The sequence below is a fragment of the Periplaneta americana genome, chromosome 2 (assembly GCF_040183065.1).
Source record: "Periplaneta americana isolate PAMFEO1 chromosome 2, P.americana_PAMFEO1_priV1, whole genome shotgun sequence".
Taxonomy (NCBI): Eukaryota; Metazoa; Arthropoda; class Insecta; order Blattodea; family Blattidae; genus Periplaneta; species Periplaneta americana.
This window is the reverse complement of record NC_091118.1, coordinates 33,730,485-33,751,037: the sequence shown is the minus strand read 5'-3', so window position 1 is coordinate 33,751,037 and position 20,553 is coordinate 33,730,485. Positions and strand designations below refer to the sequence as shown.

The window sequence follows — 20,553 nt, the reverse complement described above, 5'->3', positions numbered from 1 at the left end:
GCACGTCTGACGTCCTGTGATGCGGAAAGTTCGTTCTCACAATATAACTCGTTGTTCAGAGATAATCGGCATGCATTTGTGATGGAGAATTTGGAGATGACCTTTGTTGTTCACTGCAATTCTCGGCCAACTACTAGCACTCAAGTGTGGTTGGTGAGTACCTAGTAACATTTTTTTTTTTTTTCCAAGCTAAGTAAGGTATTTTTGTCATATTTAAAACAAATATTTTTTTGTTTTTAGCAAATATTTTCGTACTTTTTAGCACATAAAAAATAAATATATTTAAATTTTTTAGCACATAAAAATCCGCTCCCTAATTATGAAATAGCCAATATGTATTATTACTATTTAATACGAGCAAAATTCGTACTGGCACCGGGAATCGAACCCAGGACCTCTCAGCTCTGCGCGCTGAGCACTCTTTCCAACTGAGCTATGCCGGGACACAATCCACATATTAAATAGTAATAATACATATTGGCTATTTCATAATAGCCGTGTAGTATTCAATGAGGTGGGCGAGACCTCATACAAAATGAATATGTGATGTATTAACTGTTAGCAGTTGTCACGAACTGATGTTGAATATGGCCATAAAGTCATTTAATATGCGCTCCTGCATATATGACTTGTATCGTCTCAAATGCAGATAGTAAGGCCGTAAAAGCATTACGAGAGGGGTTCGGCCAGCGCCGTGAATCGTGTCCCGGCATAGCTCAGTTGGAAAGAGCGCGCAGAGCTGAGAGGTCCTGGGTTCGATTCCCGGTGCCGGTACGAATTTTTCTCGTATTAAATAGTAATGGTCAGTAATGTTTATTACAGACTTCTGTTAATTTTTAAGCTTCAATTGTTGGTGGAACGGTGTCATACATGCATTTAATTTTTTTTTAGATTAAGTTAAATTACAAATTAATATATTTATTTTCAGGTTTCTGATTATTCTGATATAATTTGATGATATTGAATTTCGCCATACTTCTTGTGCTTTCCATTAGCGAGGAAATCCATTCATTGAAATCAATGACAATTTGAAATTAGATTTCGGTTACTAAAATCTGTAGTGGAAAAACTTGAACAAAAGTTACATCCTCAGCTATAACCAGAAAAGAAATTATGCTCTGAATCCAATGTTCATGATCTTCCTCATACGTATTGAGACGCATGTTGAGGAGGTAGTGATGATTATGTTTTCTCTTTCATTGGCGAAGCAGTTGAAAATTATCTGGTTGTACACACGAATTTCATTTATGTTTCCCGATGTTGCCACATATTACTGCAAATAGTACTATACCTTGTTTACATGTTCTTAAATTAATTTTATACATCATATGTAGAAACTAACCTCAAGTTATTTGCTAATATTCGGTTAAAAATAAGCTATAGTTAGTGACTTCAATACAACTGGGGCTTAGAGTAATACTGATATGCCACAACTTTCCAATATATCGATTTCTCTTTTGTGACTGAAAGATCTGGCTGGCCTGGAATATAAACTCCAGAACTTAACCCATGTCATCGCTATTCCCTTATTTCTTTCTCTCCTCTCCTTGTCATTGATGTTAGCTGATTCAGATATAATGTATACATCAGTGTAGGTGTTCCGTCAACTTATATTAGTGTCTTGTCAGCATTTGGCTTCAGTTTGGTTTTGCCTGGGTTCATTTTTAGGTAACCTTCTTTGTTCTTCCTGCATAGATAGTTAAGCACATAATCCAGCTCTTTCTTAGTTTTAGCAAACAGCACTATGTCTCTGCGAAGTGCAGTTTGACAGTCTTGTCCCATTTATGTTTAGGCCGAATTTTTTCTTTTCCTTATCCATTAAAAAAAAAAAAACATTTTCCAGAAGGCATATAAACAATTTAGGTGAAGTTGAATCGCCTTATTTTACGTCTCTTTTTATCCTGAATGGAGTGCTTTCCATCTCTATTGTTACTTTGTCAGTGCTCTTTGTGTATATTTTCCCAATAATTTATTTTGTATTTGTTTTCTACACCTAACGCTTTCAGTGTCTCAAAGTTCTCACTTGTTTTCCATTGTATCGAAAGCTTTTTTTGCGATATGCTACTGAATGTGAATTCTTTGGTATGTAAACAGTAATATAGGAATTGGATTATTACGAAGTATGTAAAACTTATGAGATAGCTGTTGCGTCACTCGTATATTTAGATACAAAGTTCTATGAAATTTGGAATTATAATGTCTTGGTCTGACATAATCAGACAGGAAAAGATTTTTATCCATGACCATAACGAAAAACATGCCTTTACTAAATACTTTTGCGTTTGTAAAGTAGGCTTTTATTCAACATTACTTTATTCCACTAGTGAGATAAAGACTTTACCTCACAGTTTGAACTTTATCTCGCAGTTCATTAGTATTTTCCTAGTACCCGGGCACACATGTATACTTTTCCATTCAACTATTACTCAAGAAGTTAATATATTAGTTACTAGATGTCACTACCTCTACTTCTTTATTACCATTTCTTAAATATACATACACTCAATCTCCTTCTCTTTTCTCTATCTACTACTACGTCGTAATTTGTGCATTGCATCCATATCTAATATGTATTTTTTTTTAAATTTGTAATAAGTTACATAACACAGAACTGCACGCATTGTATTCTTCACCTGACATAATTAGGAACATTAAATCCAGACGTTTGAGATGAGCAGGGCATGTGGCACCTATGGGCAAATCCAGAAATGCATATAGAGTGTTAGTTGGGAGACCGGAGGGAAAAAGACCTTTAGGGAGGCCGAGACGTAGGTGGGAGGATAATATTAAAATGGATTTGAGGGAGGTGGGGTATGATAATAGAGACTGGATTAATCTTGCACAGGATAGGGACCGCTGGCGGGCTTATGTGAGGGCGGCAATGAACCTTTGGGTTCCTTAAAAGCCATTTGTAAGTAAGTAAGTAATAATTTACCTTTTGGGAGGCGAGGAGACTTGAACCTGCGAAGTTTGCGAATTTGGGTTTATAGGATTTTATAACAATTTATAACAACATGCGTTAGTCAACTGAGCTAAATAAACACGATGATTATTTAATATTCCTCTTAAGTTTACAGAAGTAAAATGTGAAATTATTTTAATCATATTAGTCCCGTGAACACTTATAAATAATCCCTGAAACTTAAAAAAGATGAAAATACACGTTTAAAATGAAAAAATATATATTAAAATTATATAATTAATTATAATTTGTTATTTATCCAACGCCTTAGATACCATTCTTCACTAAACATGGCCTCCTACATCATGACCTACCTAGTACACATATCGATTCTAAAATCCATGCCATGATATGTGATTATATGAGGACTTATTTTCAACATATTTTCTTTTATAAAACATAATTTTTCGTTATGGTCATGGATAAAATTACGTACGGTACTTGTGAGCGTGTTCTTTATTGCACTCATGCTTAAATCTTTCCACTTGCGCATTAAAGATGCACTTACCTCACAAGTACCATAAATAACTATTATCCAAAGTCAGCATCTACCAGTGATGCATTATCACTTTGGAAGGGTTAAAATAATTGTTATTGCATTCACTTTGCAGGTTGACCAAGAGTATGTTCTCCAAGTAGCAAAGCAGATAGAATATCAGTGAGTATCCTGTGGGTTCTTAAAATAATTTACAAAATTTATCAAAGATGTCAGTACTACGAAATTGTCTTCATTCTCCAGGTTTTCTGAACAAGTGGAGTCAGGGCTAATTGAGGTGATCTCACCGCCAGCCTCTTATTACCCTGACATGGAGAATCTACGAGAGACACTTGGAGATCCTCCTGAAAGAGTTAGATGGCGAACAAAGCAGAATCTCGACTTTGCTTTCTTAATGATGTACTCGCAGCCTAAGGCAACATTCTACGTACAGCTAGAAGATGATATTTTGGCCAAAAAGAATTTTATTTCCACAATGAAGAACTATGCCCTCCAGAAGATCTCTGAGAAATCTCCGTGGTTTGTCCTGGAGTTTTGTCAGCTTGGTTTTATTGGTGAGTCTGCTATTTACATTGCTTTTGTTACAGAATGTTTAAATATCTTTTTAATAGTATGTAGCCCACAGGGTGGGTAGTCACAAAAAATTTCTCAAGACAGTCAACACATTAGTCTAGATATTTGAAAATTTGTATTGTATTGAAACTGCTTACTGCTTTGGTTTGAAGTTTAGATATATGATATGTAAAGCGATTAGCAAAAACAGCATTTTACAGAATCACTTTTAGGAATGAGTCCTGCTTTTTGTGTCTGAAAATCTGGTCACCCCAATATTATCAATAAGGAGCGGATTCCTATGTAATTAAATATTCTTTTTGCGTGTGATAAAACACAATTAACAAAGTTAAAAATTCCGAATATGAAGTTTCAAGTTTAAAACCCGAATTTTATTTGACATGTTGTTGTTGTTTTCTAATGCCAGGCGTTTGACGATAAAGTCATTTGACCTCTTGCCCCCAATATTTTTCAAAGATATTATCGTGACCAGCCAATGAAGCACAGATTTTGAGGTGTTCCGAATCCATTTCTTGGTTTGAGTTGCACAATGGGCAGTTAGGGGACTGATATATTCCAATTCTATGCAGGTGTTTAGCCAAACAATCATGGCCTGTTGCCAATCTAAATGCAGCTACAGACGATTTTCGTGGTAAATCGGGAATTAATTGTGGGTTTTGATGCAGAGAGTTCCATTTTTTCCCTTGGGATTGTGTTATCAAATTTTGTTTGTTTATTGTTTATTGTTAACAAAATAACATTGACAGAAATACAGTCTTAGTTCTTCCCTGAAGGAGTAAAAAACTCGTGCTCAGGGAGATATCTAAACACAAAGATAAACACAAAGATAAACACAAAGATAATTTTTTGACACAAACTGGGTCAAGAAAAAAAAATTTACAGGAATAAATTAAATTTAAAAATACAATTTCAATTTTAACAATTTAAGTCATACAAATACATATACATATTAAATCAATATATATTCTTTAAAAATTAAATTCCTAACGCTATTTTTGAATTTCCTGTTGAAGTTTAAGTATGTAGATTTAATAAATCTCTTCACAGAGTAATACGTAGATTTAGTAACAGGTCTGAAAGTAGCAGTGCTGCCCTTCTTTGCTAAAGCATCCGCATTCTCGTTTCCCAGGATTCCACAATGGGATGGTATCAATTGGACATTTATTTGGCATAAAAATACATATTTTCACAAAAAATTATGTAAATACATATTTTCAGGAAATCTATTATAAACACATAAATCTTGGAGTTTTTTACTTAACTAATTTTTTTACAAGAACTTTTAAGTATTTTAAAACTAAATTAATTATATCACTTAGAAGTATGTTATCTTTTTAAGAATTCTTGGTTGCTTCGTGTTTCTAAGCGCTGTGTGGTGTATCCATGATCTATTTTCGCAATAGTATCGCCTCAAGTTCTGAGAACTGCTAGGCAGCATATCAGTGTTATTATTAGAGAATAAATTAACATGGACAAGGAGGAGAGATCTTGCAACACATAATTAGGAATGTTTATTGTTGCTGAAGATGATTTCATTCCACGCTTTGTTTGTGAAACACAACAGATAAGAGCTCAGGCATGAACATTGTTTAATTTAAACAAATCTCTCGCCTCTAGCTCATGTCTATCAAGTAAGGCAATATATCTTGTGATTCTCTGTTATCGGGCTTCGTCAATCGATATCCTTCAAGATATACTGAAAGATGGTTGTTTAAAAAACAATTTGGCTTTCATATTAGCAAATCTAAGCTTTTTGTGTGACACCATAAAAAAACTCGAAACATCCAAAAACCTGTTGTCTGAAACAGGGAGGTGCGTGCCGTGGAAATTAAACTAGACTCGCTACCAGGTTCAAAAGCACAATTACTAAGGGACAAATTCCAGTATGTGTTTGGAAAAAACAGTGGATATAAAAAAATGTGTAAAGTTGCTCAAGTACTGGAGCATGTGCCTGTAGGTGAAATTGACGGTGTTTGTGTTTGTGACATTCCTCTCTTTAAATATGCACGTCTGACATCCTGTGATATGGAAAGATCGTTTTTACAGTATAAATCGTTGTTCAGAGATAATCGGCATGCATTTGTGATGGAGAATTTGGAGATGACCTTTCTTGTTCACTGCAATTCTCGGCCAACTATTAGCACTCTAGTGGTTGGTGAGTACCTAGTAACATTTTTTTTCAAGCTAAGTAAGATATTTTTGTCATATTAAAAGAAAAAATATTTTTTTATTTTTAGCAAATATTTTCATACTTTTTAGCACATAAAAAATAAATATATTTAAATTTTTTAGCACATAAAAATCCGCTCCCTAGTTATCAATACTTCTTCACATTATTGGGGAACTGGTTTAACAGACTCATTTTTTGTATGTTGTAGTAAGAGTTTCTCTTGTGCATCCCCAATTTTTTTCCTGCCAGTCGTTTTAGAAGTGAAAGTCTTATTGCTCCATTCTCTGTAATATTATCTATGTAGTTCTTCCATGATAGTTTACCATAAGAAAGAACCTAAGATATTTTGCTTCAGTAATCCTAGACAGGCTTTTATTGCTATATTGTAAAGTTATGTTTACATCACCTCTTTCTTGCCAATTAAGGAAATTTCATATGTCGTTTTATCAGTGTTTGTGTTCATTAAATTTTCTACATACCAAAATTTTAGTTGTGTTAGTATTTTGGGCAATAATTTTTAACTGGGCACTTAGTTTCCTTGGTTTAGAGATTAAATCATCAGTAAACAATGTAGTTTTCGTTCCAGCTTTTCCAGGGGTAGGTCATTAATATAAACATTGAATAAATTTGTACCAAAAACTGATCCCTGTGAATATTAAAAGAGTGCATTGCACTAATAATTCGGTCATGTCTGTAATATGACCTTTGTTTCAAATATAAGTGATTGTGTATTGAATTATGTTGCAGGCAAGATGTTCAAGTGCGTTGAGCTTCCATGGCTTGTGCAGTTCTTCCTAATGTTCTACAACGACAAGCCAGTGGACTGGCTGCTAGATCATCTCATTCACACAAAGATCTGTAGCCTCGACAAAGATAGTGTAAGCACTGTTATAAAGTCATTCATTACCTTTTCATGACTTCACACCTCTACTATTACTGATAATTCTTCAGTTTGGTGAATCAAAATTTGTTAAAATAGTATTTTCTTAATATTTTATTACGTAGTTTGAGTTATAAAAATTGGTACTTTTTAATATAATAATAATAATAATAATAATAATAATAATAATAATAATAATAATAATAATAATAATAATAATTTTTTTTATTTATTTATTTTTTATTTATTTATATTTAATGTGCTGTACAACAGCCAGTGGGCAAATAATAATAATAATAATAATAATAATAATAATAATAATAATAATAATAATAATAATAATAATCCTCTGTGTGACAGTTCATAGAGCATCAAGACCGACCATCCAACTGCTAACCTCACGTTCATATGCCTCAGCAGAGGTGAACGATCATCTAACCAGTATGGGGTATTGCGTGGTTAGCACGATGATCTCCCCAGCTATTATAGTAGTTTCACAGAACCTGATTTCGGTACCCATCATATTTCCCCAAACTCATCACGATGCTGAGTGGTCACTGGTCACATATTGGCTGAAATTTCACGAAAAAATTTCATTCACATGAGAACTCAAACCAGCGCTTGTGAGTTCAGGCATAATACCTTAGATCATTGATTCTCAACCTGGCAGCCATGATCCCCTAGGGCAGTGGTCGTCAGCACTTGCTGAAATGTGCAAAGGGTACGTGGTGCCGTCCCATGTGCACCATCGTGCAGCAGGGAGAGATAGAGAGCATACCCGCTAGCAGCTACGGAGTGCACCATGGTGCACTGCGTTTTCCGCGGGTAAGAGACTCTAGCCCCAGCGTGCTTTGTGCTGACGACCCCTGCCCTAGGGGTCCTACAAAAGGCATTTCGATCGTCTAGTTCAAAAGTGCAGCAACTCAAAAAAAACAAGTTTTGAGATATCTGTAGTTGAAAGTTTCAAATAAATCACTTAGAAAGGAACAGAGTTCTGGTTCATAACCACGACAATTAGAAATGAGTCAGTATTCAGGACGAGTATATCACAATCTTCCAGTTCATTATTAATACATTTCGAAATGTACTAATAATGAATTAGTAAAGTCCATAATTATAATTATTTCTAAAGCAGTTTATTTAGTTTTTTTTTTTTTTTCTTTTTGGTTGTAAATATGACTTATCTCAATACTGAATCGGAAAGAGCTCCAAAAGGGGCTTTCAGTAGTATAAATAACTAAAAATGACAATTTTTGAGTTGTCGCACTTTTGAACTGGATGATCATGGTAAGGGAGGACACAAATAAAATAGTAATAATAATAATAGTAATAATAGTAATAATAATAATAATAATAATAAAATAACAATAATAATAATAATAATAAAAGTTTATAGATCTGACTATTACCTAGCATCTCGTTCTGTTTACCTTTCGCTACATCGAACTCAGAACATGTACCTTCTCTCTATTCCTTTGCACAAAACATCCTTCTACTCATCATCTTTCAGCATATCGATTCCACTCCTCTGTAATTCTCTTCCTGACCATGTCAGAGACTGTCGGACAATAGTAAAATTTAAATTTAAATTAATGAATCACATTCTAGTTCATGGAATTGCTTGTTAAATACCTATCAAGTTGCTCAACTTCGGCTTAACCATGACATAATATTGTAACTATGCTAATAAGTCATATTGTCAGTTCTACTCTTAATATGCAACGTATTTATTATTATTATTATTATTATTATTATTATTATTATTATTATTATTATTATTATTATTATTATTATTATTATTAACCTTACAATGACCAAAAGCAAACGAAACAGAGAATATAAAAAGACAATTGCAAGAGTACAACTTAAAAGTAAATAGTTTAGAAATTGATCATTTTTTTCTCTGGCCTGACAGTATCTGTCCACAAGACTGCTAGCTGAGAGTGATGAGCAAATTTTGATGTGATTAGCGTCCATGACATCCGAGGTATTGCAGAGGATACAATGTGGGTTTGGTAGGATACCTAGGTGATGAAGGTGGCTGCCTAGGTAGTCATGCCTGTTGTAGTACGGAATAAGGCAACAGCTGTTCTCCTAGGCCATTCTGGGAAGCAGTCAATAAAGCTTTCTTCCAAAGTTTATCTTTCATCTGATCCTCCAAATTAACTTGGAAAGCTTCTCTGCCTCTGTGTCGGATGTTTACGGCTGCTCTAGAGTATAGGATTGTGAAGGGAAAAGTTCAGAGAATAAGCATTCCCTTCTTAGCCAGCCATTTCATTCCCTGCAATGCTGCAGTGAGACGGTATCCATTGTAGAGACACTTTTTTGCCCAGGTTATTAATCTTTCTGATGATCTTCCTGCATTGTAGTACATCATTATTGATAGGAGGTTCCAGGTAATTTGCAATTGCAGATATTGCTACCTTAGAGTCACTGTAGACCTGCAGGTGAGTTGGTTGAAGGCAGTTTTTATGGCTCGAATTTTTCCATCAAATGGTGTAAAGTTTTTTCCAAGAGTGAGATATACTGAGAAGAGTTCGCTGTGGGCTTCAACTCCAGTGTTTCCGTTCTTATCAATTTGGGAGCCATCGGTGTAAACATGCAGCCATTGGTCTAGTGGATATCGCAATTTGATGATCTCAAATGTAATGAGTTGTAATACATCATCACAAACAGTTTTTTTGTTATAATTAGGTCTAGGTGATAATTCATATGATTTAGTTCTAATGGATTACTTAGGGGTAAAAGTTCATATGTTATTCAAGATATACTAAGTATCATCATCATCATCATCCCTATCGTCATTGCTATTACTGTTATTTCAACTATCTGTTTTTTTTTCTTGTATTAGCTTAATAAATGCTCTATATTGATCTTGACCGTATTCATCCCTATTGAACTTTAATGTAGTTTGTACTGTTTTTTGTCACTGTATTTGTTGTATTTGTAATGTGCTATCTGACTGGAAGAGAAGGCCCAGTGGCCTTAATCCTGTCAGATTAAATAAATAGAAAATAAAATATTATGGTTTAAATAAAAACATAATTTAATTATTTTCTTTTGATACAAAATTTCACAATACCTTGTTCTACATTCTACTCTACATCTTAGGACAAGGGCCACACTAAGTTAAAGTAGTGATCAGCAAAATGGTTGAGAAACATTGTCTTAGATAACGACACAAGGGCATGGGTCTGGTGCATTTTGACTAATTCTTAACTTCACCCAACTTCCTCTCTACTCTACATACATAATCTTTGTTACTTTCAGGAGGAGTCGAGTGTGTTTATGAGTTTTGTCTGTTACAGAAGCATTGCAAGAAAGCAAAATCTCAACTCTGGATACACTACAAGCCTTCGTTATTCCAGCATATTGGCACCCACTCTTCTTTAAAGGGAAAAGTTCAGAAACTGAAGGTGAGAAGATATTTTTTTTTACATGTAATATAGTTTCGGTTCCTTGATGGTTGTTACCACAAGTCATCATACCATTCCGTCTTCCAAGCCCACATTAGCAAGACCTTTTTGCTGCAAAATGTCTTTCATCTCCCTCTTGGCTGTTCTTTATTTTTTATCCAGTTTAGAACTCTGTGACACCACTTATCCTAGCTCCATATATATTTCATGTCCCTACCATATTAACTATTTATTTTGTTTGTTCAGTAATATCTTTTTTATCCACTTTATGTAATGTGGACTTTACATTGCTAATAATAATGTTGTAAACACATTCATTACGCAACTAGTTAGGTAATGATATTTCTGTTACGCAACTAGTTAGGTAATGGAACTGCTATTACCTAACTGGTTGCGTAATATGAACCACACATTAAATAAAATGGAATTGATTTTATTTATTATAAACATTCGTATCTTATACGGGATTTTGATGGTGCTAAACATTCATCATCATCATCATCATCATCATCCTCCTCACAGTTTGTAGTCCTTTGAAGAACTGTTACAATTTTCTTTCCATTGTCTTTGAGGATGTCCCAATGATCCTTTTCTTTTTGGATTATAATTCAGGATTGCTTTTGATATTCTGTCGTTTGACATTCGATTTACATGTTGGAGTCAATTGCTTAATTGCAGAATTTTCAGTATCTGAATTCTCTGCTATTCTAGTATAAACAAAAACCTATTGTGTTCAAAACTAATAAAATAAACATAAATGAATCGCCTCTCACAGGAAGACACAAATAATAATACAATCGTCTCTCAACAAAAGACATGTTCAGAACTAATAAAAATAATACAATTATTACTTATTAAAAAATAATTTTTTATCAAAGTGGATACTTATCGTAACCTCATATTACAATACTCGACTGATTACAAAACTTGACCTGCAGCCTTATTTGACAACTTTCCAATCTCGTATTTTAATATGAAAAATTACGATACTTATATCGTAAATAACTATTATCTATTAGATGGGATTATACATACATACATACATACATACATACATACACACACACATACATACATACATACATACATACATACATACATACATACATACATACATACATACATACATACATACATACATACATACATACATACATACTGTGTGACACAAAAATCACTTGCCAAATGGGGAAAACAATATTATTTGGAAATGACAAATGTAGGCAAAACAAACTATTTTCTTTGGAACAAATCTATCACACTGTACCTCGAAATACCTGATCTCATTTTGTCTTGATCCTCTCTATCACTTCTTACACTTCTTGGACTGTTCTTTCCAAACTCTTTCGTACATTACGTATACAGGGTGAACCGTAAGAAATGTCATTAATTTTAAGTGTGCTTAAATGCGACAGGCTCATGTCAGTAGATTTCCTGGCATGTAAAAGAACTCCTGCGGGACAAAATTCTGACACCAATGATGCTGATATAACTTCACCAGTTGCAAGCATATTTAAATAAAACATAATGTAAATTTTACTTATAGGAAGGAGGTGACGTGTACAAAATATGATCTACCTTAAAAATTGTAGAAAATAGAAATTTAACCCATCACCTCCCTTAAGAGTAGCATTGAATTATAGCCTAAGTGAATGTTTTTAGTGTGTTAGTAATTGTATTCACAAATATTGTTAGTGTTCAGATGTAAATATTGTATGTGAATGACTCATTGTACTGGAAACGAAGTTAAAACCACACTTTTCGTTTAGATTGAGTGATTTCGTCAATGGGAAGAAAGAGTTACCTGTTTTGACAGTCTACATATGTTTATGGAATATTTTGAGAATGATGTTGCCAACATTTATACATACATCACATCTTTGTAATAAATTCTGAAACACTCACTGTAGTTTGTTTTGATCAGTTTTCTGAATTGCACTACGAATTTAATTTTCCAAGACCTCCAACTTTCATGGATTGCTTCTGTATAATTTCTGTTCCAAACTTCACCTCAAATAAATATCAGAAGTTTTAAAATCAGGGGGGACAAGTTACCCATAGTCATTTTGATAATGGTTTGTCCCCAGGACACATTACAAAACTTTTAATCTCTGTTCTTCTTTATTTGCATTTGAGACCATTTACGTGAACTTACCATAAAACTTTGTAACTCCATCTACCTTTAGTTAGTTTCAGCTGTTATAAAAAGAGTTCATTGTTCATGTATTACGGCCTTCAATGCACTGTCTGATTATCTTAATGCTTTGAAGGGCCAGTTAACAAAATTTCTCCATACTCATGCCTCCTGATGAATTGTTCTTGCTTGTAAATTGAATTAATCTGCTTACTATGTCTTGCACATTTTTGTATGATCTTTACTTGTTCCATATCTAAAATTTACAGTGCTGATGTAAGATTTATGCAATACAATAAATGAAATGAAAAATCTCAGTTGGTGGTTTTTACTAAACGATTTCCCAAGATTATAGAGCAACTGAGTATTCAAGATTTGATAATACCTTTTACCACATCAGTTTATTGCACAGACACCACATCCAAAGCAATAGAGACGAGTCATTTCAGAGGTATATGGTTTTATTCAACAACTACTGTTGTGAGATATAGGATATAGCTTACCCAGTCACTTCAAGAATTTGGTAGGAATTCAGAGATCTATTTGATGAACAATCACTGCTGCTCACTACCTCACTAACAATGAACTACATATACCCTTCTTGGCTCTCATATTTAGAATCTACAGTTTTCTTGCAGGAATAAGTTACCAGTACTTCATTGTGCTAACTCTTTATTTAGAAAAGTAATACAACTTTAAGTTAATATCTCCCTTTTTGACGATCTTATTAGTCCATATTTTGTATTATCTACTTATTTTTCAGTTTCTTTAATTGCTGCTACTTATTATTCTTATTATTATTATTCTTATTATTATTATTATTATTATTATTATTATTATTATTATTATTATTATTTTATTTATTTCATGCAGGGCTGTAGAGTTTATCTTTAGCCGTGATAATGGCAACATGCAATATTCATAGAAACAAGATTATTATTATTATTATTATTATTATTATTATTATTATTATTATTATTATTTATCTATCTATCTATCTGTCTGTCTGTCTATCTATCTATCTATCTATCTATCTATCTATCTATCTATCTATCTATCTATCTATCTATCTATCTATCTATCTATCTATCTATCTATCTATCTATCTATCTATCTATCTATCTATCTATCTATCTATCTATCTACCTACCTACCTACCTACCTACCTACCTACCTACCTACCTATCTATATATCTATCTATCTATCTATCTATCTATCTATCTATCTATCTATCTATCTATCTATCTATCTATCTATCTATCTATCTATCTATCTATCTATCTATCTATCTATCTATCTATCTATCTATCTATCTGTCTGTCTGTCTGTCTATTTATCTATCTATCTATTTATCTATCTATGTATTTATTTATTTATTTTTTGTAAAGGATCCAAAGAGCTGCATTCTGAATTTTCTGATAAATATAAAATACAACTGTTTTCTTTCGCTAAATGTCTTGACAAAAAAAAAAAACACGTTGTTCAACACCTGTCTCTCCACCATGCTCATGCCACACTCGAGAACTAAAGACGTGAGATGGATTGTGTGATTTTGTATGTTCCTACATCACAAGTTGCAGCCATATAGTGAGAGGAGACAAAAGAAGACGATATCTTACTTTCAGTGACACGTATTGCAATTACTGGGAAATGGAAAAATTCATTATTTTAACACATTGCCTTCAGACACTCACAACTCTTACTCTGTAACAGATATTGAGTGCAGAGATTCAGCTCAACAGATCTGTAATTAGAAGATAAGATTTTCAAGATAGGGATAAAATCTGTGCATTAAGATACTTTTTATTTCATTTATTAGTTATTCTCAGGTGTTTCTATGAAAGCCTCGTTTCATTGTGCTATACCTAAAAATTTAGTTTTAATGTTGTTATTTATTTTTTTTCTTCTAATGCCAGGTGTTTGACAGTAAATTCATTTGACCTCTTGCGCTCCAATATTTTTCAAAGATATTGTCATGGTCATCCACTGAAGCACAGATTTTGAGGTGTTCCGAATCCATTTCTTGATTTGAATTGCACAATGGGCAGTTAGGGGACTGATATATTCCAATTCTATGCAGTTTGAATGTTTGTTGTCATTAAACATATACACTTTATGCATCATCTGTTAATGGTGGTCCTGTTTTCTAGGTACACAAAAAAATAAAACAAACATAAGTCCACACCTGTGGAGTAATGGTTAGCACGTCTGACCGCAAAATCAAATGGCCCGGGTTCGAATCCCAGTCAGGGCAAGTTACCTGGTTGAGGTTCCCTCAATACAATATAAGCAAATGCTGGTTAACTACTGGTGCTGGACCCCGGACTCATTTCACTGGTACTATCACCTTCATTTCATTCAGATGCTAAATAACCTGAGATGTTGATACAGCGTCGTAAAATAACCCAATAAAAACAAAAAGAAGAAGAAAAAACCTTAACAAAATGCCTATATCTTAGCTAGTTCTTAACAGTTGTCCCATTTACCTTGTATGACTAGTCCTTATTAATGTGAATATGGTTATAGCTTAGTTTCTTCTTTTTCTAATGGTCAACATTGGAGAATAGTCCATTTGTTGCCTAGCAGTTGCATTGATATTCCTTGCTTCTCCCATTTATTTTTTATTATATATCAAATTCTTGAATAAATACTTTCCTTATTCTGTTAATAAAACGATATGTATAGTGTCCTCTTTTTGACTGCTGAACAGATATACCTATATCTGCTTTGGTTAAGAAAATTACATTTTTTAGTTACATTATGGAGAATGAGGGAAATGATATCAGGGAAAAAATGTATAAATTTTCTACAAGTAACGAAAACTTGCTAAGAAAATTAGAATGGATTAGCAAGGTTCTAGTAAAAACAAAAAAAATAAAATTGTATTTTCTAAAGTGTGTCATAGTCAAGCGAGGGAAGTCATTTTCAAGGTAAGAAATAATTTCAGAATACAGCAGCATGTTTTCATATCCTGTAGTACAATATTATAATTCAACTCTTGACCAGCATAAGGATCTTTATCTAATCTAAGTCAGCCAACTCCAGCTGTCCTCTTTTGTGCAAGTCATATTGTAAGTCTGACTGAACGACCGGTATTTGCCCTTGAAGTAGGGAAAGTAAGAATTTCAGAGATAACAGACAAAGAACCGAGCTTAGGGATTGTTGAGTGTCATGTAGACAGACAGAAACAGTATTTTATGTTTAAAAATAAAACAAAGCTACTGGTAATATGGTTTCGAGGCATCGTTCCTGACAACTAATCTTTGAATTTTCCACTAAATCCTCCTTTTGTTAGACTGGAATTTCCAACCCCAACTCTCACTCATTATAAGCCGGAGGTCAAAATACTGAATGAAAGAGAGAAAGACAGAAGCAGCATGCTTGCAAACTACACTCTAGTATACTTTTGTGTCGAATTGTGAAGTGTTGCTATAGCTCCTGTTAGAACTACAAGAAGAGATCTTGTATTTAAATGGATTAGGGAAAGGAATTTCTAAAGATGGACGGTGATGTAGTTTATTGTGATTATTGTAATAAAGCCTTATGTACTTGTGCATTTTGGGGTATGCGCTAGCATCGCGGTTAAGATGTAACACTATAATGTTGGAAGATGGTCATGGGTTCGATTCCTGATGGTGTCATGGTCGTGCGGAAATGTAAAGAACTTAGAATTCTACCCCACTTTTTCCCAAATTTCTTCATTTAAGTATGCATCTGTCATTCTTGTGACGTAGAAAGATAATTTCTCTGAGCGTACTTCAGATAAACACCTGAGCTTAAGTGAAGAAAATCTGAGGAATTGTAGTCCCGTCGCTCTAATTTCCAGCAGCCAATCGCGTTGCAGGTCGGCTACATTTAAACATGTGCGTCTTGTGATTCGCTTATGAAGACGTTTTTCATTTCTTAAGGCTCGATAAATACTTAATATAATCGCCCGCCATTTTGGCTCTTTCGTTGGCATTTGCAGAAAGCACACGACGTTATTTGCCACTCAATTATTTGCTGAATTACAGTGCGTTTGATTTATTATCATAGGAGCTACGACATGATAATGTTTAACGGTGTGGCAAATAGATTCCTCGTATGGTAGCTCGGGAACGAAAGAACAAAAATGGCGAACGATACTACCTACCTAGACTTTATAGAGCCTTCACTTCCTAAGACGTAAGCAAAGACGCGGAGTCACGCCGGAAATAACAGCGTCGCGACTATAGTTGTAGTACGTTGTTTCAAAATAAATAAAAACGTACCTCAATTTTGGTAATGCATATTTTTAATGTATTTTCGCTTCATTGTGCTTATTTTATCAAATGATAGTGCATGAATGCATTCAAGTTTTAAGATTTGATAGCGCATGAAAATCTGGGCTCTAACATCACATATACAGCATGGAGGGGGTTCAATGACATCAATGTCACAGAGAAAATCTTTAAGATAAAATGAAAAGAATTTTCCTTTGCCATTTTTCGTTGTTTTTTTATTTAGTTAGAAATCGACTTTGTTTCTGGAAATAATTGCAACATCGCAGTAAATTCAGTAGCATTTGCCAATGCATTGAAACACCCCTTCTTCGCAGCAGTGAGGGGGGGAAAGATGTAAACAAACACCACCTGCTACACGCTCCACTCTAAAAATGCTATATGTCCTGCAGTACTCATGCCTTGGGGTGATGCATGCATCTACATTTCAGTAACAGCATTACCGAACATCCATTACTTAAAGTCTTAAAATACTCTTAAACTGTAAATAGGATAGAAACACTTACTTACTTATGACTTTTAGAGAACCCGCAGGTTCATTGCCGCCCTCACATAAGCCCACTATCGGTCCCTATCCTGAGTAAGATTAATCCAGTCCCTAGCATCATATCCCAACTCCCTCAAATCCATTTTCATATTATCTTCCCATCTATGCCTCGGCCTCCCAAAAGGTCTTTTCCCCTCAGGTCTCCCAACTAACACTCTATATGCATTTCTGGATTCACCTGCATGTGATACATGCCCTGCCCATCTCAAACATCTGGATTTAATGTAAATCAAGATTTCAGGTATAACTCCCTGTAAAGTTGATTTGAATAATTTCGAGGGAAAAATTGTTCCGGGGCCGGGCATCGAACCCGGGACCTTTGGTTTAACGTAACAACGCTCTACCAACTGAGCTATCCGGGAACTCTACCCGACACCGATCCAATTTTTCCCTCTATATCCATAGACCTCAAAGTGGGCTGACAACCGTCAAGCAACCAACTTCGAATGCACACTAACTCAGTGTGACTTAAATTGTGGTTTTCTGTTAACGAACAGTGACGTGTATTATGCAAATCAAGATTTCAAGTATAACTCCCTGTAAAGTTGATTTGAATAATTTCGAGGGAAAAATTGTTCTGGGGCCGGGCATCGAACCCGGGACCTTTGGCTTACGTACCAATGCTCTACCAACTGAGCTACCCGGGAACTCTACCTGACACCGATCCAATTAGTCTGGATTTAATGTTCCTAATTATGTCAGGTGAAAAATACAATTTGTGCAGTTCTTGAACATCGTCCTGATCTTTTCTATTTGACCTACTGTATGTACATTTAGTAGTTGCCCAGAATAGTTTTTCCATCTGTTCAGGATGGAATGAGAGTCTGCAAGCTACTCACCATTCTCATCCTTGATCATGTGTACCTTTGCCTGATATTCTTTCTTAAATTCCTTTATGTCCTTACGTAAATCCCCAATAATTTTATTTTTAGTATTTGTTTCTACCTCATTCAGTTTTTCCTTCAAGTAATCTCTCATTTTGTTTCTAAGTGTATGACTTGCTTACCATCTTTCATTGAAACATTATGCAAAATAGTTTGTTGTAACTGAAAATACTAATGTAAGTACGAATATAAAATATGCATGTTCATAAATATGTTTAAAAGCTTATAGGATAAAAATTGTCACGTAAAATAATTATTTCTGAGAGATCGAAGTGCGAAGGAACAAAAAGGTAGAATTCGTCCTTTAAAAGGACTGTCATTTATAGTTCCATCGCTCTTATTTCCGGCAGCCAATCACGTTACAGGTCGGCTACATTTAAATGTGTGCGTCGTGTGATTCGCTGATGAAGATAAAGAAGGCTCGATAAATACTTAATATAATCGTCCGCCATTTTGGCTCTTTCGTTGGCGTTCGCAGAAAGCACACGAGGGCATTATTTGCCGCTCAATTATTTGCTGAATTACAGTGCATTTGATTTAATATTGTAGGAGCTACGACATGATAATGTTTAACGGTGTGGCAAATAGATCCCTCGTCCGGTAGCTCGGCAACGAAAGAACAAAAATGGCGAACGATACTACCTACCTAGACTTTATAGAGCCTTCACTTCCTAAGGCGTAAGCAAAGAGGAGGAGTCACGCCGGGAATAACAGCGTCGCGACTTTAACATCTTCGGCCCTGTATAGGGGCACACAATGGACCAATGTAATCCTAAGTGTCCTGGATGTGGCCCTCGAAAAGCCAAGCCAACCTCCCCCCCGCCCCCATCTCCCGTCATTGAACCATGTTGTACAACTCAGTTCGCATTGAGTGAGGTTTTCTTCTTGTTAGTCCATTACAAATGTTGCTTGATCTCTCTTGTGTTATGAACCTAGGCTTACAGATAATGTGCCTACTATAAATGTTACAGTTACATAAATATGATTTGATATTTCCATAGTGATCAACGTGATACGAGGTTTTTTGATATTTGTACCATATCCTAGGTTTATAGACATCCAAGCAAAGCACAACTGCTTTGGATGCTTAAATGTTTAATAGTTGTATGAAGTTTACTGTCTCAGGTGTCTGTACATCTAGTAAACAGTGCAAATACACAAAAACCTCGCACTATGTGGTTAATTATAATTTGTTTTCTTTGATTCTGCAGGATAAACAGTTCGGTAAAGTGGCACTCTTCTTCCCACATAAAAATCCTGATGCTAGCGTCGAGTCAGCCATCAAACATTACAAACAGTACAGTCTTGCAAGAGCCTATCTGGGGGAGACATTCTTTTGGGGCCTACTGCCTCAACCAGGAGACCATTTAGTCTTCAGATTCACCACACCAGTGTTAATCAAACAGTATGTGTCATATTTTAAATTATTATTAATACTATTATTATTGTTATTATTATTATTATTATTATTATTATTATTATTATTATTATTATTATTATTATTGTCCATAACTGTGGAAGTGTTAATCAAACAGTATGTGTCATATTTTAAATTATTATTATTATTATTATTATTATTATTATTATGTTGTTGTTGTTGTTTTCTAATGCCAGGCATTTGACAATAAAGTCATTTGACCTCTTGCACTCCAATAGTTAAATGGCAAGTTGTAGCCGATTTAAGTGAACACCATATTTTAATGTCTTGGTGGCTACTTCATTCATACACAACCCCCAGAATGTCTGGAGGACCACACCTGCTGTTGGTCGACGGGTCCATTGGACCTAGTTGGGAGATCTTGTTGATCACCAGCTTTCCCTCCTTAAGCCACTAGAGGACGATTTTAGTGGCATAGCAGGTCAGCACTAGAAACAGAAAAGTAGGAAGGGTAGGAAGGAAAGGGAAATGAACCCCTAGGCCTCGAATGCTCTAATACTGTCGGAGTCGAAGAAAGTAAGAGTTCAGTCAGAGGACTGGATAGGAAAGGGTAAAGAGAGAATTAGGTATTGAATAGAGGAAAATTATACCAAATTCGGTCATTAACTCATCAAGCTGACCAGTGCTAATTGATGAGTAGCCCCTCCCTTTAGTTCAGCTTGTAAAATTATGCTTACTAACAGCTGCACCACGGGAAGGTAGGGATGGGACATTGGGTATTTGTCCAGGTTGGTTCCTTAAAGCCTTCAATGGGAAGGATTAATGGCTCTCCCCCCTGTATTCGACAAAAACC

The 20,553-nt window shown here is 34.7% G+C and overlaps 1 protein-coding gene across 4 annotated transcripts in view; it reads left to right on the top strand.

Moving 5' to 3' along the window:
* Mgat4a (alpha-1,3-mannosyl-glycoprotein 4-beta-N-acetylglucosaminyltransferase a) overlaps window positions 1–20,553 on the top strand; it is a 112,664-nt gene that overhangs the window by 65,815 nt on the left and 26,296 nt on the right. For all 4 annotated transcript variants that reach the window (XM_069814772.1, XM_069814791.1, XM_069814780.1 and 1 more), the window contains exons 4-8: window positions 3,574–3,620; window positions 3,702–4,012; window positions 6,949–7,079; window positions 10,390–10,497; window positions 19,534–19,727. In XM_069814772.1, the coding sequence (XP_069670873.1) occupies window positions 3,574–3,620; window positions 3,702–4,012; window positions 6,949–7,079; window positions 10,390–10,497; window positions 19,534–19,727 (791 nt within the window). The remainder of the gene's footprint in view (window positions 1–3,573; window positions 3,621–3,701; window positions 4,013–6,948; window positions 7,080–10,389; window positions 10,498–19,533; window positions 19,728–20,553) is intronic.